Raw genomic sequence first — 24,298 nt, forward strand, 5'->3', positions numbered from 1 at the left:
ACTAAAAGCATTAGACATGGAATGATAAGATCAATTTTTAAGGCAGCCAGTCTTTTTTTCAGATTTTATTACATTGCCCAAGATATATACTACGTACTATTATGGAACTGTTGAGTTTACAGATATTTTCTTGACTTCCTCAATAAAAGAACATAGCATAGTGAATTTTTTAACTTCCTTCATGACAAAAATGCTTTGCATTTGCTTTATTTTTTAATACTTCCTGGTAGAAACAGTGAAAAGGGGTATTTTAGTTAATGTCATGTTTGACATCTTTTTTTTTATACACTATACATACATCATGGATAAAGGAAATTCAGCTTGCCATCCTTAGGGCAAAGCCAGGGGCTTAAGCTATAATGTTTCTATTATGGAAATAGATATCTATTGGCTAAGTATCATTGCTATCACTTTTATAAAATTATACAGCTGCCATGACAATGAGATCATGACCCAGGTGGTGTTTAGACATCACTATAGTAGGAAGGTTAATACACAAGTATATTATTATTCATTATTCCACAGTTTGTGGCCTCCAGGCACTTCTTACTGTCACAGAGCTCCCATTTATATCAATATAAGAGTTAGTAGAAAATGCTAAACTTATTTCTTCTATTGTTATTTTTATTGCCATATCAGCTGAGAATGAGACTTCTCCTGTTGCAGCAGGCACTGGACACGCACGCAATAAAGAGCTGATCCCCATCTCTTGCTTCCATGGTCCTCAGGATGGCACATCCCCTTACCAGAGCAGGAGACTAATATTTTAACCCAAAGGAACCACTGTTTTCTTTATAAGAAGAAAAAGACCAAATCCATGCCTCAGAGCATTAAGAGAGTTGTTACAGGACAGAAGATGAAGGCTTGTGCTCTCTTCCCCCAATAACTGCAGGCTTGATAATGCACAAGATTTTTGTATTTTAGGCCACAGAGGGACATTCTAAGTTGACACCCATATAAGTCACCCAGGCTGCTTTATGTACACTGTGCTCTCCTTTCAACTGAATACTCCACTTCTTATTCAAATGACTCCTGTTGCTGGAATGAATAATTCTTTTTATGAAGTGCATTGTGCAGAATCACATATGCCCTCTCTTGCTAGCGAGGATCTGTATCTGCTGTAAAGACTATCATCAGATTCAGGCCAAACCTAACAGCTTTAAGAATACATCCAAAAGCTGAATGCCTCCCAGTAACTCACCGTATCTTGCAGCCCATTTATTGGAAATGAGATATTTGTCTTGCAAGGACCTTCTCCTGGAAGTACTCTTCTCCTCACACCTGAAGGTGAATTAAAATGCCTTTTTTTTTTTTTTTTTTTTTTTTTTTTTTAATATATCACAAGGTGATGAGTTAATAGCCACCTTCTCCTCTCACCTTCATACCCAGTCTTCTTGAAATTATCTGTTGCTTTCTGCTGCTGGAAGCTAGATCAGCTTTTGCATTGATCTCCTCTGGCAACAGCAGGACTCCAGTGGAGTGAAACAGGGGCTGAGCCAAGGCACGGAGCAAATCAGGGGCAAGTCCGGCCACAGGAGAGAAAGCAGATCCTATTCTCCTAGTAGGAATAGTTACCCCTAAAGTCTAAGCTGTTATTTCAATTTGTCATTTGCAATTAAGTGCCTAAGTAATCTCCCTTGCCTGCACTGATGTGTTCTTCCCAACACTTTTCCGGGTTCCTCCTTCCCACCCTTTCCCCCAAATGCGAGAAGCCGCTCTGCAGACAGCCCATTTCATTTTAATAATGTAGAGTGGTGAAATCAGAGAGATACAGAAGGTCTAAATGCAGAACATGTGAGAGTGCTTTTCTCCCCTTTGATAGCAGCAGCAGACAAAATGCACAGTGCATATCCTTAAAAGCATTTAAACTCAAGTCGTCTGCTTGCATAATTTAAAATATGGATAAAAATACACGTATCCCTCCACATTGTGATGCAGCAGCCAGAGTAACCCTTAAACGCAACCAGCAGGTTAAAACTAATGACAAGACGTGAAACCCAGCAAACAAAATGGGATCAAACACACAGCCCGTCCTCTCCTGCCCATGGTGAGGCACAAGTGATGCTGACAGGGCTGAGGTGCCCCCAGCATGGCCAGGTCTATGCTCAGGTGAGGCTTTGCCCCTTGCTTCCCGGCTGTCAGACATTGTTCACCTGCCCTGCCTGCAGTTCCTCCAACATGCAGGGTCTGCTCTTGGTGTTTATGCGTGCGTAGCTGGTGTCATCGTATCCACAGGGACAGCCACCCCACACGCAAACATATCTGTGTGTCCTCAAACACACGTGCACACAGAGCTGTACTCACACACAAACCAGACACTGAGGGCTGCTTTGTTTAAAAAAATAGAAATCTGTTGACATGGTAACACTGGTTGGGTGAAAGTAACAGCATTCCTTCAAATTGCTGTTTAACACGATACATTTTCCTGCAGAAACACCGTTTACACAGCATACATGGCAGCATTTGCAAGTGCGAGCAGCCCCAGCGGCGCTCATCTATGCAGAGCAGCCAAGATACTGAGAACAACTTGCTGGAACAAAGTAGCCAGCAAGTCTTGTTTTAAACTACTATAGACACTAGCAGTTTTATTTTCAAGTTCCCCTTGAGATAATAACCCCCCAAAAAATATTCCTTGACATCTCCACTATGTACTCCCCCCTCCCTTTTTTTTTTTTGAAGTCTTCAGAAAGAAAAAAATATATATTTGCTTTCTTTATTTTTGAAAAACGACTTAATCGTAGGAAGGTTTTAATACTGCTGTGCAGCTAGAGCACACCAAGACGGGAGACAGCAGTGCAACAACTATTCCTTTCCTCTCCCCAGCTCCCTCAGCTGATATTGCTAACACCGTTCCAGCACTCACTCCAGCTGTGCGCATTAGTCATGTCAAACTACAAGGTGCTATCAAAACCAAGTGCTCAGCCTGACACGTACAAAGACAAACAAAAACAATTCAGGTTTCTGCAGCCCGGAGACTTGGTGTGATCACGCAGCCCAGCCTCGCCACCCTCGAGACCACGCAGACCCACACAGAAACAACTGCATTGCCCCCAGTCACTGGTAATTGAGACACCGCACGCATTTCAGGGAAAAGAGAAAGACTTTCCACTTTGATTTAAATATTCCAGGAGCAGAACATCCTCTAGGCACCTGCTCCTCATCCTTTGATCACCTCTGCTGCTTTTCCTCCTCCTCTCCCTTCCACGGGGCCACACACAGACCTCCTGCAAAGACACATCCAACAGAAACTCCTCTGGCTGGCACAGGGTCACCAAAGGCCCTCGTCCCTCAGTGAGGAGCACCAGCGAGAGCAGAGCTGCTGGACACGGGCACAGCCTGCAGCCAGGGGGGTCCCTGCCAAGCACACAGGCTGCAGGACCTGTCCCAGCAGAAACGCCTTGGCAGAGATAAAGAAGGCAGCCTGAACATAAGGAAACTTTTAAATGGCTCTCAAGTTGCAAGATAATTTGTATTCCCCTGTCTTCATACCAACACATTAACCAAATACATTATTTCCATAATGAGGAGATGAACATCTGTGTGGCTTCCCAAAATTTCAAGTGGCAATACTTGAGACAAGTATTCTCTCCTTGGGGATTGACACATCAGCATTTGTAAATCATTGCCAAAGCTAAAAACATCATCTGAATTCCAGGGAGATTGAGTTCAGGTGTGATTTAGATTTTTTTTATTTTTATTCTTAAAAGAACACCAATTTAATTCTACAAATTGAAGTTGTGGTATTAGACTCTGCACTTGGCCCTCTGCAAGTGAGCTACTTAATTCAAATTTTAATAGGGTACAAGAAAGAACATAAATACCTGAAATACAGCACTCTTCACTCAGCTAACACTACGGCAGAGCTCCCTCCCTGGAACACCCTGCCTCACATCCCTGTCTGGGTAGCAGAGCTGCCAGGATCCCCCCCAAGCTGGGTGCCATCCACTCTAGTGACAAATCCACCCCAGCAGCCGGGCACAGCCAGGCACTCCCAACCAACCTGGCTTCGTTTCTTCCTATTTTTAACCAAGTAAACCAGCAAACCAAGTTTAACCAAGTAAAACCAGTAAATCCCCAGGGAAAAGAAAAACAAGCAAACAAAAAAAATCCTCAGCTTTGTGACGAGTCTATTTCACTACTTACTTTAACAATTTATTGCAGCTGGAGGATTGTAGAAGCCACTATGAGCACCAGCATCCCTTCACAGGCGCTTGTTGCTGTCCCTGCATGGAAGGAGCCGTGGGCACTCGAGCCTTCTGCTCTGAGCAGCCACCCCCCAAGCCACCTCAGGACTTTGGTCCCTTTACACTGATGTCTGTGCATCACTGCTGATACCAACATAACAAAAAATAAAATTTCAACATCTTTTCACGAAACACCAGTGATTTTCCTTCCAGCAGTGGGCTGTAACCATCCCAGACCCATGAGCACTACAAGGCAGGAGCTGAACCCATGAATATACTGAAGGGTAGGCACTACAGGTGGGTGTTATCAGTATAACAACGAAACACTGACTCTAATTAGGTTTAATCATTATTCACAAGCAATTACATCATTCTCTTTCCAGTAGTAATAATCAATTTGAGGCCACTCACTTGCTTCATACTTCATTCTTACAAATTCTAATGCAATTACCTTTGGGCAGGTGAGCAGTATCAGCACCACGTGCAATGAGCTGCTGCTGAAGTACAAGCAGAGCTTAGAGCAGTGTGGGAATCAATGATCACTTCAGAGACAGAGCCTGTGCTTTCCCTTCCCAGGCCTTTTCCTTTTTCTCCCCTGATTTTATTAGTGGTTTGAAAGCAGCCAGAAAGAGGGTGACAGCCCAAAGCAGCAGCTCTCCATCCCCTGGTGAGCGGGTCTTTCCCACCACCACGTCATCACCACCTTTCAGCCCAAGACTCAGATGTGCAGCAGCAGTCCCAGAGGCAAACAGGAGCGTGTTGCTTGCAGTACAGCTGTGTTAATGTAAGGAAATGGGTTAATTTCCAGAGGAACCACATCATGTAATTGAAAAAATGAGTGAACTACGCTTTCAATGCAGTATGACCTTAAAGTGCATAGAGGAATATCTGTACCTGCAAACACACAGTTCACCATCCTATATTTATATTTCAACTGTGAAACAAAATGTCTGTATTTATCTTTCCTTACCAGGAGATCAAGACCTGTCCCTGCCAGGAGGATATCATTGATGTACTGACTCCAGTTTTGTTATTCTAAAAGCTAGAAGATGTAATGATGCTGAGATTTTTTTTTTCTAAATAATATTCCATTTCTTTTGGACATTGGAGTGCTATCACACAGCAAACAAAATGAAAACAGTCCCAAAGCAGATCTGAAAACCCCGCATGAGTGAAGTGAACACTTTAGCATTCGTTGTATTGTCTTTAGGGAAATTATGTGTATTATTTCCTAAACGATTACTTTCAAAAGCCTATAGTCATTCAAACACTGCCAACGCAAACCAGAAGGAAAAAAAAGAATGACCAACCAAACAAAAGAAACCACCTTTCAGACCTCTGTGCACTTCCCAAAATTAGCACTTTTATTTTTCTGTCTGAGCCCATCTCACCCAGCAGAGCTCAGCCTGCTCCTATCAGCCGGGGTTTGTGCGCAGAGCCCCAGCAGCAGCGGAGCTGCAGCCCCCAGAGATCTTTCCCAGGATGCTCCAGATCCCCACAGCAAGCACCAGGACAGCAGCAAATATCTGCTCATGCAGGAAAGGACAGATGCTAATAAACACATAATACATACAGTGAATATATATTTTAATATATAATCTTAGCAGATTTATTTGTCACTTGCAAACATGAATGCCATATTTGCATTTTACTCTAATAAAAAGCTCAAACTTTTTTTATTTTTGCTTTGCTTGAGAGGTTGTGAAGTAGTATTTCTTTTCAGGCTTGCTAATAAAGAGCAAGAATAATTGAGTCATAGAACATGTCACAGACTAATTTTAAGTGGCCTACAGAGAGAATCTCTTTGGGCTGTAGCTATAGAGTCAGAAATGGCACAGGAAAAAAACATCTTCTGAGAATTTGGGCACTTTTGCTTCTGATATCTTTCAAAGAGAAGAAAAACTGAACCCAAAGAGGAAAAGAAATATTAAACAGGTTTATACTTACTACTATTGGTAAAGGATAATGGAATAGCTGATAACAAAAGATAAAGAAATGTTAAATATGAATCTAAACTTAGCAGAATAGAAATAATATGTTACCGTAAATATACTAGACTCCAAGTTATCCTGGGAGAGGCTGTAATGTATGAGTGAATTACCCATGAGAATTGAACAGACACTTCAGGTAAAACACAAGCAAGTTTGCTAAGGGAGTAGACACAAGGAGAGCTGAACATGCACTTGCCCTCATACCTGCCAGGCAGCAAAACGGCACGAGCAGCCCAGGCAGATGGAATGAAACGGGGCCCAGCAAACACCAAAACAAGCCTGCTGAACGCGTGGCATCCCACTGGCAGGGGACGTTCAGTGCATCCCAGCTCCCCCAGGCTCCCCACTCGCATGGTGCCCGGCAGGAGGCTGCAGCAGTGTGACCCCACAGCAGGAGCTCTCCCCCAGCTCCTTCCCCTCCCTGCACAGACACTCCTCCACCGGGCTGTGCTGCTGTTTGCTCAGCAGATGGCAGGGGGTTTTGTTTCTTTCATTTTAGTTTCTAATATATTAATGTTATTTTCTTGTTGCAAAAAAATAACCCTTGTAGAAAAGACTGATGACTGAACCTTTTATTTCTCCCATCACCTTATGGCATGAGCAGATTGTATTTGCATTCTGTATTGCGTTGCCCCCAATTTCTGTGTTTGAGGCTTCCTAAATTAAAAAACTGCAATAATTTTGAGGGAAAATAAACAATCACCCAGGTCCACGGGCCTAATCCCAAAGTCCTCACTCAGAGCTATTGAGCCCAAATTCATCACACGTGGGAACAAACATGAAGAGAAGCAACCAGTCCTTCTGATCAAACAAGTGTCGCTCCTCATTGCCTGCTCTGCAACTCCAATGGGCAGTCCACCAGGCGCTGCGCTGGAAATGCTACTTACTACATTAAACTCCCTCCCACTCCGCCAAGGCAGTACACAAGGGATGAAAAATGCTCTGTTCCATTAAGAACAGCCTGTAGTTCCCAGCCCTCCTGCAGAATGGTATTTTTGAAACTAGATACTTGGGAACATTCGTGGCTATTTTTACCTAAAACAGAAACAGTTTATTTCAGAAAGCTCTCACTATTCTTTCTTTACTTGCAAAATATGTTAAATATGAATGGCAAAATGAGTACTCTAATATATTTCCTGTGAAGTAGAAACAAGTGTTAACCTTTCCTGCTCCACTGTTGCAGCAATGAGACCCGTGCTCTTCGCACAGTGCTGTGGCACCGTCCCAGCTCCCTGCATTGGCTTTACTGAGTCACAGAGGCACACACAACACAAGCGCTGCGCGTGGCATGGTGTTGGTGCCAGTGCTGCTCGAAGGGAGTGGGAGAAGGTGGTAAAATCTTTTCTTGCCTTGGGTTTCTATGCCTAAAGAGAATGACAGAGTAAAACATCACTCTTTAGACTTCCCCGTGAGCCAGCTCTGCCTCAGCAGCCCAGGAGGAGCTCGCTCGTGTCGGGTCCGGTGAGATCCCCGAGCTCTGCCAGCCCCGCAGCGTGCTGCCGCAGAAAGGTGCTCCTGAAAATTCAGATCAGCCAGAGGTACTTCAGTCTTTCTGAAGTGCTTTCAAATGGCTCAGCCAAGCCATGCTGGGATTCTTCCTCCCTGCAAATCAAGCGCCAATAAAAAGGGCCTAATTGAGCATCACTCGTTGCCAGACCCAGAGAACTTCCCTGCATACGAAAGGAGACCTCTTCCCGCAGTGACTGACAGGGAGAGATGCCTACCGAATCCTTGCCTAGCTTTCAGATCATGAGATTTGTTTTTAGATCATGAGAAAAGCCTTTTGCACACCTTCAGGATTGCTCTTTACCTTTTGGCATTACCTAACAGCCTTCCCCAGGGACAAAGGAAGAGAGGAACTTCTGGCTACTAAGTCTTTCTATATGTGTTATAGAGCCTGGAAATCCTGCCAGTTTTACTAACAGACTGAAAATGAATTCCTATCAAATAAATGACTCTTCAAACTCTGCAAAGAAGTAGGAACTGACAGCAATAGGAAACACTATGATTTCCTAATGATACACTGTGGGGGCAGAGGGGCAGGAAGCAGGCATTTGCCTTCTTTGTGTGCTGGCTGCATGCTAGCCCGGGCTGCTGAATGCCCCTCACAAGGATGGAGACATGGGTTGCCAGACTAAGCTGCCCTCAGCTGCTGGAGCAGCTGTGCAGAGGATGAAGCCTTCTTTTCCCTGAGAGACCCCCCTCACGGAGAAGCCCCCTGAATGCCTGCTGTGCAGAGCAGCCCCTCCGAGGGATGCTAATAGGTCCCTGGCAGACCAGGGCTGGCACATGATGACAACAAGCTTCCTGAAAACAAAACTCTTCCTTTCTGTGTGGAAATGCTCTGCCCAGATGTGCCCAACAGGCAGCTTCAGTGTCAGGTCAGTGAGAGAAAAACTGGTCTTTAGGAGATGCAGTTCAGGTTACTTTGAAAGGACGACCACTGACTGCAGATCTGAACGGTGATCCCAGCTAAGTGGTTTTATCCTACCAGTTATGTCTTCTCTCAGTGTCAGCCGCTCTGGTGTGTGTGCTCATCTCTCAGCACAACCACCCACACAATCTCGAGTGTCCTGAAATAACAGTTAAACATGAACATCAAAGGGAAAATGCCAACACAAGCCCTGGGAGGAATGCACAAAATACAGAAATAGAGGCAGACGCACACACATCCACAGGATGAGTAACAGCTGGCGCGGGTACAGAAGGGCCCTGATTATCAGCAACTCAGGTCTGCTGTAGGCCAGGCAAGCAGCTGGGTTCATTTCAAGGGGCCAAAGAGAAGGTCCCCAAATCCTCATTGCATGGCAGTTCTTTACAGTCCAATTAGACCTTTACTATGAAGCAGCAACACCCTTAGAAAGGGTGCTGCATCAAACTCTAAAATAAATGATAAAATGTCTTGCTGACACGGTTGTGAGCTATGTCCTGCACCAAGCAGAGGCTGGTCCCAACTTCAGACTGCCTCAGAAAACCAAAATGAGCCTCAACCGCTGAATAGCACCCAACAGCCAAACTTTTAACTTTAGCAAAATATTGCACTAAGATGGTGTAGAAGTTTACATTTTGACTTGCAACAGAACATGTTTTTTTCAAACGCACTCCCTTACGGGAGCATGGGTTTGGAGGGCCACAGGGCTCTTCCTTTGAGACTGCAGCAGCACAAAGACTGCTGCAGAGGCCATATTTCTTAGTGACTAGCACTTATAGGGAACCTGAAACAAAAGAAAGAGGGGAAAAAAAAAAAAAAAAAAAAAAAAGAAACCTTCACAGAAGAAAGCTTCCTTAATTTAAAAGGCAACTACCAAAAAAAAAAAAAAAGAAAAAAAAAGAAAAAAAAATAAAAACAAAAAATGCATTAATTTGAAACTTTATAGAAACTGTATTTCTTTTCTACATCTGAATATTAACAAAAAAAAATGCTGCCCTTAAGCTACTGTCTCTTTGAACCTGATAAACTTCTCCCCAAGGCCTTCATTTCAACCCTTCAAAGTTAAGCACCGTGTTGCTACTGCTCCTGCACAGTGAATGCACAATTCCTGCCTCCAGCCAGGGAGCAAGCCCTGCCTCAGCGCTCAGCCCAGCCCAGGGCACACGTCTGTCCTGCCATCCGTCCTGGCACGCCGCACCCTGCGCCAGGGGTCAGTGCGTACATGGGCAACAGGCAATGAGGCTCAGCACTTAGCTGGGAGGAATCAAAGCTGATCTTACCTCCTCGAGTGACTTCCTCAACACGTGCAAATCGATATGCAATAAACTCTTTGCAGCTGCATGTGGCTTGGACTGCCAGGTAACCACAGTGCTAATTTAAATTCAATTAATGGCTTCATCAGCAGTGGGGAAGATGCACTCTCAACAAGTTTGCACACCAAATGACTTTAAACACTGCATGATTGATATAGAAGAACAAAAGGTAAATTCTTCCTTCAGCTGCACTTGGCCAGCTACATGTAAGAGGTTTTCTAGGAGGGTTATAAGTGCCACCTGAAAGTATCTTTGTGATAAAGTATGCAGCATAAAAAAAGAAACCTACCTACCTGATGACACATCTCTGTATTTACTTAATTAATATGAACACACAGCACCCTCAGCATTTTGATTCCAGAGCTAGTAAATGCAATTTACTCACAGGTAAAAAATGCAAATAAACAAGTGTGGCCAAAACAGTCACTCCTCCAAACGACTGATGCCAAGCAGCCTCGCAGTGTGACTCCTGCGTGCTGTCACTTGTGCTCATAGCATCCCAAAGCCCCGGACACACAGAGGAGCAGCCTCGCAGCCCCCTCCCAGGCACCAGCAGCCCTGAGGTGCCAAGGGAGAACCAGTCCCTGAGGCTGGAGCCCTTCCTGTGGTACAGAAAGTAGAACAGACCAGGAGAGGAAAATTCAGGGGAGGTAATGGGAAGAGTGAAATAGGGAGAGATGGTCCATGCTACTCCTCTTATGACTTGTCCCTTATGGTTTGTGTCCCCATTTCCTCCTGGCTTTTCAAGCTCATGGCCTCTGCCCCATGGAGGCTGCAGAAATCCCCCCCCCGTGCAGGCAGCCCCCCATGGATGGAGCAAACCCCCAAAGCCAGGGCTTGCCATCCCTCTCACTCTCCTGAGAGCTCTGCCCCAGGGGCACAGTGAAAAAGCTTGAGAATGGAGTGCTGTAAAAGGCACTGAACCAGGCAGGGAAAAAAAAAATAAAAATCAAAACCTGATTATTTTACAAGCACTGTTATGAGAAGACGACAGTTTTCTGCTCTGCTCAGAGAGGAGATGAGTAAACACTGCACAAAGCAAGCACATCTCTCCCACACAAGCATACGGGGTAAAGGCAGCTGTAGCTAGGTAAAGAATATCAGGCCCATATTTATTAATGCTGGATAAAACTCAATACTGTCTGTAACACAGGGAAATGAACCTTGAGATCTTTTATTTTGCTAGACTGGGGATGTGAAGGTAAAATATTTGAAAGCCACTAAACAGTGAGAGATGATTTCATTCTATTTTTATTTTTTCCCCCCAGGTATAATCCTGCCCAAAAAAAAGCAAACCAGCTCTTGCTGGAAATAAAAACAAAACCATTAAAACCATGGTTCACTATCTATTCAGAAGACAAGCTACTGAAAAATTCAAGGACAGTTATGTTGATTTATAGCATTTGCAATATTTCTGTTTTTTTTTTTTTTTTTTTTTTTTTCTTTTTTTCTTTTAAATAGCTATGCACTTTCTTGTGCTGAATTTGAGCCATCCATTAACATCTTAGCTGAGCACTTCATGAGATTGCAAACCTTCACCACATCCACAGCTTGCTGGAACTGAATCTTTTGCCTTAAATCTAGCTGAATCTCACTGTTAAGTTTCATCAAATTCTGACCTGAAACCATAAAGGATATTTTTTCACTGCGGGCAAATAATTTTGCTAGACTTCCAAAATGATTAACATTACATACATATATACAGCCACAGAAATACCTTCCAAATGTTGAACCAAGATCCCAAATTTTCATGTTATACTTGTTCTGCCTGCTCTCCACCCACTGCCATACTCCTCAAGAGCCCTAATGAGCCAGTTTTAACCTCGATAGGTATTAAAGATTGATGGAATCAAATTCAAAGTCTGAAATGTGGGTATTGCTTTGACTTGGAGAAAAGATGAGAAAGGAAAAAAAAGGGGGGGGGGGGGGGGGGGGGAGGGGAGGAAAGACCATCATTCTGCACTCCAAGACCGTCTTTATTAGTTGAGTCCTAGGACTTAAATAGCTGTCTGTAGATGCATTATCTAAAAGCTTTCTGTATTTAATTCAGCAAATACTGCACAAATCTACTCCAAAAGGATGAGGCTTTTCCTTCCCTCATGGCACAGATACTTTCTTATCACTGCCAGAAAGAACTACTTTTGCTCCAGGGACAGAATTTAGGAACTCCTGACTTTGAAGCTGCCTGCTAGGGAGAACTTTAATTGATGTCTGGACCAGTAGTACTATCATCTCTAATCAGAGGGTCATCCAGATATCTCCCAAATATATGTGTGTGGCGTAATAAAGGCAGCTACCCCAGGCAGTCACAAAGTATAATTAGATTTTGGTATAGCGGTGATAACAAGAAGAGAAAATGCTCTGAAGTTTATTAAATTTGCTGAAAAATGGAGAAGTAAAGTGGCAGCAGAATACAGAAAGGTCACTTTGTGATTAAAAAAGATTTGCGTAGAAGTTCATTTACATCTACAAAGAAATAGGGTTGCAGTTCATCACTTGGGGAACTCCATTGATGATGTGTGATCCGTGGGAATGCAGGGAGTGTTTTCCATTGCTTGCTCGGTTTGAATGGTCAAAAATGCTTCTGAGACCATGAATGAAAAATGGAACAAATGAACAACTTTCTTTTAGACCATCACTGCCTAGAGAGAAGAAAACCAGTACAATAATTTGCTATTCTGAAGGCAAGAAGCTCAGCTGAACTGTGAGAACAAAACACTTGTTTCTTGAAATCTCAGCCTTTCTTCTCATTTTCCACTGTGCTTCCACTTTCCCTGTAGCACTTGAGATTTTGGGGGATTGTTATACCTGTCTCATCATCTTCCATTTTCACCATTGTCCTGATGGCATCATTGCTTCAAAACAGCCAGCTTTTGCTGCCCAAACTCTTCCTTTAGCTCACAGTTTCTCCTCTTTGTGGTATCGCGCCCTTCCTGAGATTAGCAGGGCACCCTTTCTGTCTTTCAGTGCCAACTGATGGAGGAATCTCCCCCATGTGCAAAGCTTACACTTCTGTTCAGCTGAATGAAGAAGAATGAGGGTTTCTGAGGAACAAAGCAGCAGTAGGTAAAACTGCACCAAATGCATTTTGACGAAAGATGTTCTGCAGATTTTTTTCTGTTGTGCTGTTGTTTTAACGAATGTTAGATGCATGCAGAGCCACAGATGTTCATCATTTCTGCATCATTGTAAAATGAATATAATAATAATAACACATCCTATCCAAATTTTAATTAGAAGAAACATATTTTGTATTTTGTTTAAGCTATTTTTTCTCACATTCCAACACTAATATTTGCTCTCTGCTTACATTACACCTTTCTGTAGAAACGTTACACATGATACTCTAGAAAAAGACTATTCAAAGCAAGAAGGATGACTGCAAACTCTCAGAAACACAAGCACTGCTACTTGCAGTACTGCAATACAACACACTGTACTTATTCCTCTGAGCATATGCTGAGTTTCTGGATTGGGCTGATGTTTTGATAATATGCAAGCACGAGGACACACCATTAAACCTTTTTTTTTTTTTTAGGGGAGAGGAGTTCAAAGTAACAATAACCTAAATGTAACATTCACCTGTACTAGGTGTTCCAAAAGCACGTACATTCTGCTTTTTTATCCTGACTACGTTGGAAAGCCTTTCAACCTAGTTGACATGTGGTTGAAGTTGGCTGGGGAGCTTGTTTCAAACACAAGTTTCTACAAAGCGATTACTATTTAAGTTTGCACTTCCTCTGGTTCACTGTCTACTGCAATTATGCAAATAAGATGCAACTTTATCCTTTCAGCATAATTACATCACACACAATTGGGCTATATTAAGACTGACTTAAGAGGAATGAATTCAGTTCATGTAATGATTTCCTAAATCACCCCATGGGAGTATGGCAAAGAAAATTTTGTCCCACGAGTGACATCAAGCATCAAGACAAATAACTGCATGTCTGGAGCCTGGCGCTACAAGAAAGTATGTGTGTCAAACTGCAGAGCTGGATGCTTCTGGGATATACCCACCGTTACGGGAAGCAGGAATTTCAAATGGCACATGTAGGTAGGTGTAAATATGCCAACATACCTGCATTCCACATCTGTGATTTGCATCAAAGAGTCATGGCTGGAGAAGTGCTACTCAAAAAATGTCTTTCTGCAAAACGATCATGTCAGTTTATAACTGTTAATATTTGTGGCCAATAACTTTACAGTTGTCAAAAATCTGATAATCCAAAGTCCACCATATACACTTTAACATGCTGGCACATTAATTTTTAATGCAATTTAGCTTTTCCTGCCCTATTAGCTTTGCATTTTTCTATGAGGCATAAGAAAAGTATAGCAGTATCACCTATTTAATATTAAGTTTTGATGTTCTCTAGGAAGGAAAGCTGCAGCGCTTCCCTTTGTTAGGCATCTGTTTCTAACATATTACAAATCCTATTTAACACAAAAGGAAGAAGCAAAAGGATAACTCTCTTGAGGAGCAAAATAAGGACAACCCCTTTACTCATCCTTACTATAGAAGCTCTCACAGCCCCAGTAGGAACGAGGCTGGCACTTGAGTGGTGCCTTTCCCCGGAGCCAGTGAGACGCAGGGGCTGGCGGCAACACTGCTGCACACCACTATGGAAAAAGGAGCCTGCTAGGCTGGGGTACTGCTCAAGATATCTTCCTTTAGGGCAAATTGAGTTCCATTCTGCTAATTTAGTTTGTTTCCACCAATTTATAGGGGAAATCAAAGCTTCTTATTTCATTTATTTTATGTATTCATTCAAAGAAATCCATTACTAAATTTTAGGAAGCAGATGTTCATTGCTGGATGATAAAAGAACAGCATTAAAATGTCTGTTTCCAGTTCTCTTGGATTCATAGCCAAATGAAATTACTACAACAACAGAAAGAAAAGCAAAACAACATACAGCAGTGTGAATGCAAGAAAGACAGACAATCCATGTGGATAACAGCCTCACTAAGCAAAGAAGTGCTAATACCTACGGATTACTTCCCATAAGTAACAGATTCCAATGGATGCTTCTTACTGGATGAAACAGAAATGGAATTGGTTCGAAAGGAGAGATGTTGAGTTCTGCAAAACTGCTTCACACAGAGAGCAACACTTAATGGGATAGGTTTGAGGATTATCAAGGAGACGGACAGTATGAGGATTACGGCACAGGAGGGTGGGACTTTGCTCTGCGCTCTTAACCAGCCTTTTACTCTTCCTCCTTACAGGACTAAGCAGATGGCAAATACAGATGGCAATTAGGGATGGATGAACGGGATTGAAAAAGGTAAGTACAAGCCTGAACCTTTATGAGTGGTCACAGAGCATCCAGGAAACATTTGCTCTTGACATTGGAACTGCTATTCTAGGACACTTTGCTCTGCCTGTCCTTTAATGCCAAGCACAGTACCTATTTTTGGCCGAGTGTTTCTCCCTTTCTGGCAAGTAACGTGCAACTTATGGACCTCAAAATATGTAACTGCTCATACAGTATGAGCTCTTGAAGAATGAATGCAATTATATATATAGGCAAAATATAATTTAAGCCTCACACACTCTAGTAATCATGCAGTCTGTGTGACTACAAGTGCAAAATGCAACAAGCCAACTTTTAGGCAATAGCCTAATGTAATCCGTGAATAAGCTATCTGTAGGCTGGATGAACGCGTATTTTGCAGATGCATTAACTGTGCTGATATTTGTAGCTGTTATCTAACTGACTTTCTGTACATGAACCCTGCCACTTTGCTATTGCCACTTGTTTCCAAAAGCCAACCCCATTATGTCCAATAAGCTTAATGTATAACATAGGAGCAAAATATTAGAAAAAAAAAATTGGAAAGTTTTTATTTCTGCGTACTGTTTGCAGACTTTTAGTTTCTCTGTCAGAAACCCTCAGGGGGATGAATACAAACAATATGAAAAGATTATTAAAATATCCTGTTTTTCAGAAACAGAACACTTCATTGTCTATCAACTTTACGTATTTATGGAGAAGTAACATGTGAAAATGCCTCCAGGGTATAAAAATTTAATATTATAGATCCGAGAAGAATAACTAATGAAGTGGTAGAGTAGATACAGCAAAAATGAATGGAAATATTTGGTTTTTCTGTGAGTGAAGACATCAGAGCCCATTTTAATGCATGCAACACATTCAAGGACTCTTTGGAGACCCTGCCTGGCACAACAGAGGAGTTAGTTCTCTTTGCTCAGTGTCCCTACTATAAAGAACTTTTCATGTTAAAGAGAACATGGACTCTAATCGGCATGTTTGGTTAGCCCAGAGGAAGATGTGTGAATAGTTGAGCATCTCTACAAAGGGGATAGCATATTAAAGGAGAATCAGACAATAGACTGAATTTTTAATTCTTCAAGTAGAAATCTTACCCAGTGCTTCAGAGGTGATATGGAATTGCAATAGATTTTCTCTTCCTACATACATACCTTATATGTTAAGATCATTTTGGTTTACATCTTTTTTTGGTGATATAGGTAACTTCTGGTAGCTTTTTGGTTGTGAAAACAGCATATAGTTTTTGGAAGAGGAACACAAGCATTCAGGAAAATTTCAGGGGATAAAGACTGGCTCAATGTGTTTTATACTCTTTTGATAATACCACACCTATTTTCCTATTTATCCACACAAAAAAATATGGGCAATCGTTTTGTACCACAAGATTTACAGGAAACAAAAAAGAAGGGTGAGAAGCTGTGAGAGAAAGTCAGTCAGAAGAGAGCGCTCACCCTCGATGGTAGCTCGCTTGGGCAGGATGGTAATGGCTCCCTCAGCAACGTCCTCCTGCTGCAGCAAGGGGCTCACTTTGGAGCCCCACGTGTCCGAGCCCACCCACAAGAAGTGTCCGACTTGATCTGCCCTCTTGGCGGCTGCAAGGATCTGCCTGTGGAAAAGAACATTTTGTTCACAAGTTAATTTAATTTAAACACGATTGCTTGGTAAAAACAGTGTGTGGCAATTGCAGAATGAACAGAAATAACATTCCTGTAACCAACAGAGCTCAGAAAATTCACAACACATCGTGTCACAATCCATGCAGCGCTGATTAAACCTTTCTTTTTATTCACCCTATATCTTAAGAATGAAATCACAATTTTACTACAACTTAAAAGTTTTGCCATTGACTTCACTGAAATTTTATCACAATTTGTCTCTTCGTATAACTGAGCCTATCAGTCCCTGACATTGCCATCAAAATTTCAAGCTAATTTAAAATTCTCAAGTGAGAAATAAGAGTCACGCTTTTAAAATATTCCTTATATTATTTTAACGGCAAGTGGTATTTGAATTATGTGGCTTAACCTTAAGCATCCAAGCCATTTTGTAACTAGTAACCATCATTTGCCAGAAAACACACACTGAATTAATAATACATAGTGGTATGAGCTTGAAGAGAAGGGCATCTTCTGTTTGAAAGGTAGGGTCAAGTCTGCCATCAAATGCATGCATAATCCTACAACAAGAAAAGCTTTCAGACCTTCATTCTTTTCAGATCATCACTCCCTTCGCCCCACTGCAGCAATGTGTGGTCTGGGGTGCCACATAAGCCAGAGCAGCAGTGGTCACAACTCCAGCATGTCCCTAAAAAGTGTCCACACCACATCCCCACACAGCTCTTACCAACAAACATTCCCCCTTCATTATTTGTATTCTTGTTTTCTCTTTTCTGCACATCTATGAAATGAATTAGGTCCCTTGGTCATCCTTACTTTATGTCCTCATCATTGGCAAAAATAACGATGGCCCTGGCATTGGGAGTTTCTAGGAGCTGCTTGATAATTTTATCAAAGTCGATGGTCTTGTCCTTGCGATCCTGGGGGATTTTCAGGGACTGAGCAATACAGAGCCCACCTGTTGAAGAAAGAAGAGAAGGGCTCAGTCAATGGAGAACACAGGAAAGACAGCAGAGACACACGTGGACTGGAAGGGGAGCCTGAAAGGAAGAAAAACTCTGACTGCTGCCTTCATGTAGAATTTAATTTTCACATCAGGTATCCTGAGGTATTCCTACAATTTGGAGTCATTTGGGTGCGACATAGACCTGTTCCTTAGGATATACACAGTATGCACACCTGAGCAGGGTCATGGATTGAACAGGGCTGTGAAAATAAAAACACAGAGTAATAAAGCAATAAATGAGACAGCAAAAGGAGAACAAAACAACAAAATCCCAACAAACATGAACAAACTCAAAACAATTTAAAAAACAACAACAACACAGGCTCAAAGGAAAGTGGTGCTTACAAGGTATTAGACAAATTTTATCTTGGTGCAGAGCAGTGACTGATTTTGCAAGTTAAAGGATATTAAGTGAAAATGCTTCCGCTGAAACAGCTTATTTGAAATAGGAACAACAATTTAGTTGAATGTTGGCAAAAGGAAAGATTGGTCGTGAAAATCCTTTCTCTTTGAAATGTCCATCATCAAATGGGATGGAGCTGCCCAAGCAATTGAGATCTCAAGATAAACTACACATCTGTGAACTGGATTTCTCATAAATGCACAGATAGTATTGAAAAAAATAGTAACAACACAATGATAGTGATAACCACAGCCGTATCAAGGAAATAGCTTTAACACATTTCACAAATTAGTTATTTAGCATGGTTGGAGAAAAATTAAAATTAACATATATAAAAAAAAATCATAACTCCAGTGACATTCTCCTTGTCATGGTAAGCAGATGAAATCACACTTCTGCCTTTATTCCTTTGTTTCTCAGCAATAAACTCTTTCATCTTTACTGGCATCCTAGATAACAACTTCCTCACTATACTGCACAGCGTGTTAATTAATAAAGCATTTGAGGAACATAGTAAGAATCGTAAGTGGGGATAAATTAATTAAAAGACAACAGGACAAAGAAGATATTTACTGATACAATTTAAAATCCAGATTTAAAAGAACAGCCAAATGAAGAAATAGAGAAAGTGTTCTACAGGACAGGATTTCTAGAGGAGAAAGCTCTTCCACCATCAGCACATTCTGTCTGCATACACTCCGGCAGAAAATACCATAATTCTCCTATAACATGGCAAAGCTGACATATAAAAACACCTAGAGGAAAAGCACTGAGCATTTGCAAATATATGGTTTTAGAGTTGCAAAATATGACTCTGCTATATCACATCTCATCTGCAATCTCTGAGTGCTTTATAAAGAAGGTCAGGCTCATTTTTCTTATTTCAGAAGTGGAGAAGTTGAGACACAGAGGTTGACTGCAGTCAAGCCAGGTCTCTCGGTACTATGTGATCCAAAAACTCTGGGGGAAAAAAGATTGCTTTCAGTGGGAAGAAAATAAATTGCACAAAAGAAAAGGTTGAGAAAGATAAAACAGAAAATAACCCTTAAGTTTGTCACTGCCTCACACAAGGTTTGTTTCTGTTCTACAGTTATTACAACTTAAATTTATCATAACCTGATTTTTTTCTGGAGAAGAAAATAATACTGATATCTACACAGAAACTTCATTTGAAAATGAGGGGAGAAACTCTAATTGCTAGTAAGTTCCAAAAGCCTAAACGCTTTTGAAACGCTCTTTCCTGTTATTTTCCTTAGTCAAAATTAGATGAAATCAACCCAGCTTCAGGAGCAGTTATCCAGCTTTCCTCAAATTGCCCCATTTGGCACAGATTATGCTTTGGTTAAAGGCTGACCCCTGGCAGCTCTGGCTTTGAGCCCGAGCCTCCTGCTCCAGCAGCGGAGCCACAGCAGTGCCCAGGCGCAGGCACCCTCAGGCAGCAGGAGTTTTCTGTGAGCAGGGAATGGGCTCTGTCCTTTTCCTTCTCCCAGTGAGAAGCCTCTCCCCTCTGGCATCACACCTAAGGAGAATTTAAAATTATCAGCTGCTGAGGGGAAGGACCCTCCCAGGCTCTCCATCACATCAAGCCAAGGTACTTCCAATCTCCCGCAAGAGACTCCCAGTTCTCTTCTTAAATAAGGACTTAGAAACTTTGAAGAACTCATTGCGGATTTGTCAGATGGAAATTAATGCATTCCTGCCACAACGTCCTTTCCAGAGGGTCCTGCTTTGACACAGCAGAGCAGGAGAGGATTTATTTTGTAGTGATAACACCAAAGGGCTTTGGCATGCTGGATGCAACTGTTATTTAGGCACCTCTAAAGGTACCATGGAGGTCGCTGGCAATCCCTCGTAGCTCTCCATTGCTTTCATTCAGAAAAAGTGAGCTCTTACAAGGGGATCAGAGGCACAGCTCCAAAGAACAGACACCCACAGACAGGCACATGGAGCAACATTCCCCAACTTCGGATTCCGAAGTGCAGTGCCAGTAAGTAAGATCTTTTAAAAACAGGAGAAAGGAATGCTTACAGTTTCTTTTACACAGACACGATGCTGCACACACACGAGGCGTGTAGGTACTGAGAGGGGAGAGTCACCAACAGTGATGGGGCTGTGACCAGGAGCCCACAGCAGCGGTATGTCACTGCTAAGAGCCTGCCTTCATTGCAGAACCACTGTATCCAAGGGGCAAAGAAAAAAAGGAAACAGAATCTAGAACATGTGATTATAAACACTGTGGTTATAAAACTACTATTTTAAAAAAAAAAAAAAAAAAAAAAGGAAAGGAAATAAACAATATCTAATATTAAGTAATTGCCACCTACATGATTTAGGTGCATGAAAAAAGGACTGAAATAGTTGGCAGGCCCGCTAGCTCAGCAACCCATCCCGACAATAATTACATCTCTTGTGTGGGTCATGCAAGCTCTATTGCCTGGATGGAGAAGCCAAAAATCTCATTATAGCTGATAATGATTACAGCTGAACTGAGCATCTTTGGACAGAGACAGCTGCGGCCAGACTCAATAGTGAGGAAAAAAGCCCTCCAGTGCAACATCCAACTTGAAAGCGTGGAATTTCCATGTGGTTTCCAAGTACAGGGGATCCAGGATGGAGAAAGGATGCTGGAATTTCAGAAGGATGATTTCAGGTCTTTTTTGCATCACAGAGGTTTTTTCACTGCCTTAGGCAAGTCAGCTCTTACTTTCTCTGCCGTCCACTGGTGCAGGCAGGTAACAGAGATTCCTTTTTAGCATGCCAGCATGGTGAGCAGCACAAAGCACAGCACGGGCAAATGAAAAAGGCAGAGAGTAGGATGCAAGAGGATCAAGACCCAAATGATACAAATCAGACATGTTGATGGATATTTTGATTTTCAATTGCTAGTGCCTCTTCCAGGAAAGTGGCATTATTACAAATTGACTAATACGTGCTCCCAGTCACTGCACGGGTCAAGATGCATTACTGTCTTTCCTTGCTTTGCTTTGCCCAGGCCTAACTGGGCAGCACTGGCACCCGAGCACAAGCTCATGCTGCAGGAACGGGTGAGCTGCCAGCCACCAGCTCTGCTCTGCTCACATCCCATCTGTTTACAGCTGGGTTTATGAGCTTGTTTGAGAGAGCTTTGACCTCTGCCGAGGATCTCATGGCAAGCAGAGGCATGTGCCATTTTTCTTTCCTTTGCAGTAATAGCTGCCCAAGGAATTTAGGGTATATTGTCCAAATGACACATACAGAGGAAGTTTAACTTTCACATTCTCGTCTTGCATTCTTATTACAACAGGAAACACATGTGCACAATTATTTAAGTTGTCAAGTTAATTCACGGTGCTCCTGAAGTAAAAACCTCCAAGGGAATTACGCAGTAAAAATCTGAAAGTTGCAAATTAAGGATTTTGTCATAGGATTTCCGCAGTAAAATATTACCCCTGATGGATCAGAGAGCCATGAATACTCCAACCAGCTACAAACTGCTCTGGCAATTGCCAGTACCCTGCAGCATCCAGGAGCCACACCAACACCGCATCCCCGGCCAACACGAGGAGCTCCGTGGCTGTGTGGTGCTGCAGGGAATCTGTCCGGCAAGTGATGAGAGCAGGTAACTGGCACTCTGCTACCAGAGGCAAGGCCACCATGAAGACAATGGGCACTGGAAATGCATAAAATGGATTTGAACTATAGATTCTATGAGAGCACGCGTTCAGCAGTTGAGCAAGACCAGCACACAGAGGTGCGAGGCAGGCAGCTGGTACCCGCTCACCCATCATGCTGGGAGGGAGAAAGGCAGCGCTCTCCAGCTCCATCCTGGTCCCTCTGGCTATGCGCACGAGCAAGCAGCTGGATCACTAAGACTTTGATTCTTTCCAGTACTAGTGACATTGCCAAAATGGAAAACTTCATGAAAAGATTTAAGTGGCATAATTCATTCTTCTTTTGATGCTTGGAGAAGAGCTCTAGCTAACAATTTTTTTTAATTATTTTTTTTCCCCCTCTCCTGAGATGTTAAAAACCTCTAGCCAAAAGACAGAGTTAGGAAACCCAGGTCTGAATCTGGCTGATTGCATCCACAAAAGCCTGCCATGCTGGTGGCTAACAAGTGGACTCAAACACACGGAATAGCTCCACTCCTCCCCGAAACGCACAGCTGCGCTCCTCAGAGGCAGCGTGTGCCAAGGAAGGCAAGGCGAGGGGCCGGTGCCTGCTGTACACTCCATGGCTTCAACAGCCAGACACAACATTGTGCAAAATGAACTTCAGAAGTGTTTCTGGTTTTCTGTACATTTGGGAAATTTGTATAAATGGATAGTCAATTCCCCCATTATCTAAAAGAGACAGTAGTCTTTGCTAGGAGTGAATTCTTGGTTTGGATATTTGGATAGAGTTTGGACAATCACTTGAAGGGGTGAGCAGTGATTATTCTGTCTGTGCCCTTTCCATCTATTTAGTTATTTATTTATCAGAAAGCCTGCAATGATCTTGGGAAAAGCAGCATAACCTAATCAGTGGAGAAAAATTCTCTTTACTCCAGAAATTTTTGAGTTCCTGAAATTGGTGGATTTGGAGGTTCCTATAACCAAATTCTTAGATTTCCTCTGTAATGCTGGGAGTCAGAATGCTTCTGTTGGGAAAATGGGAGTGGTAGAGCAAGAGGGAGAAACGTTTAACTCCTTGAGAGATGGAGTTTTAGGAATTCACAGCAATAAGCAAAACACGGTCACAGCAACAACTGAGGCAGTCAGTTCTCTACCACTCCTGAAACAATGTCTTTTCTCTCCTAGGCTATGTATGGCAGTCTAACATTGGCATCTTTGTCATCTTTTCCTGCTGCCAGCATATGTTTTCCTAATAACATCAAATCCGGGAACAGAATACCAGGAGCAGACCCAGTAGGTTCAGCCTTTCCAGATGCGCCTTTGTCCAACAAGTAAGCCATGAAAATGCACAATAATCCATGAAAAGGACAAGAAAACAAGGCCAACCATTTCCTCAAACAATGACTTGAAATTATTTGGTTTCCTAGCTTCTAGTTTTCCCCGTGGTTTGTGCCACTTTGGCAAAGTGACCCAATTGTTTTGGATTCTTCCAGGCATTAAAATTCCCCACGCTACAAGCCACTGGCAGCATGCTTCAAAAACACAGAAACGCCAACATTTCAACTGAAATTAACAGCATCTCCAGATCTTTTTCTTTGGCAAACAAATAAAATGCAAGTGCGGTTGGGCCCCTGCCCCCGGCGGCTGGAGGAGCTCCCTGGGCTGTGGTGAACCATCCGGGGGGCTCTGCCGAGCTGCAGTGGGGGCACAGGGAGGGGCTGGGTCTCTGTGGAAAGGATGTGCCCCCTCCAACAGGCTCCAGCACTATCAGGAGGAAATAAAAGCAACTGCACAAGCACCTCCCAAAAGCAGTACTAGTAAATGGAGACCTTATTCGGAGACTTTTTGCATGATTTTTTCCCCTAAATCTTTTTTTCCAGTAGAAGACTCTCCTGAATTTCATGAATTCACTAACAAGACTAACTTTATCATGGTTTCTGTCTGAAAAAATTACATTTCTAGATAACCTCTGCGCAAAGAGAATATTCTTTAGTTTCATGTTGGTCCTCATAATGGCCACTGCTTTCTCATATGCTTCTGGAGGAGCTTTAATTAACTAAGTGATGCTGGATACAGGGGCAATTTATCTGAAGATGTTGCTCAGGATGTTGGCAATTAAGGATATACAAATACCTGCCAGACTGAAAAGGAAAAATTATGGATCGAACTTTTTTTTTTTTCCTCTCTTCAGTTTGTCTCATTAAAATTAAGAGCAATTCATTTTTCCTAAAACAACAACAAAAAGAAATTCATTTAATCTAAAAGGGAAGGAGTCATCATTAGGGCCTTATAATAGGAAGCGAAGGATGAGTTACACTCACAGAACTGAGGATTCTGGTTTCCTCCTCCTTCCTCCCAGCTAAAGCACCCCAAGTCGTGCCTCTCCTCCTTCACCAGGGGGGCTGCGCCCATGGCTCGCCCTCCTTCCATACCCCTCACCTACCCACGACCCCCTTGGGAC

The 24,298-nt window shown here is 42.6% G+C and overlaps 1 protein-coding gene across 7 annotated transcripts in view; it reads right to left on the reverse strand.

Moving 5' to 3' along the window:
* The window catches only part of GRM7 (glutamate metabotropic receptor 7), a 263,150-nt gene that overhangs the window by 104,126 nt on the left and 134,726 nt on the right, over positions 1 to 24,298 (reverse strand). For all 7 annotated transcript variants that reach the window (XM_084530369.1, XM_084530366.1, XM_084530365.1 and 4 more), the window contains exons 3-4: positions 17,652 to 17,793; positions 16,671 to 16,825 (exon numbers count right to left, since the gene is read on the reverse strand). In XM_084530369.1, the coding sequence (XP_084386495.1) occupies positions 16,671 to 16,825; positions 17,652 to 17,793 (297 nt within the window). The remainder of the gene's footprint in view (positions 1 to 16,670; positions 16,826 to 17,651; positions 17,794 to 24,298) is intronic.

This window comes from Aythya ferina, assembly GCF_964211825.1.
Source record: "Aythya ferina genome assembly, chromosome: 10".
Lineage (NCBI taxonomy): Eukaryota > Metazoa > Chordata > Aves > Anseriformes > Anatidae > Aythya > Aythya ferina.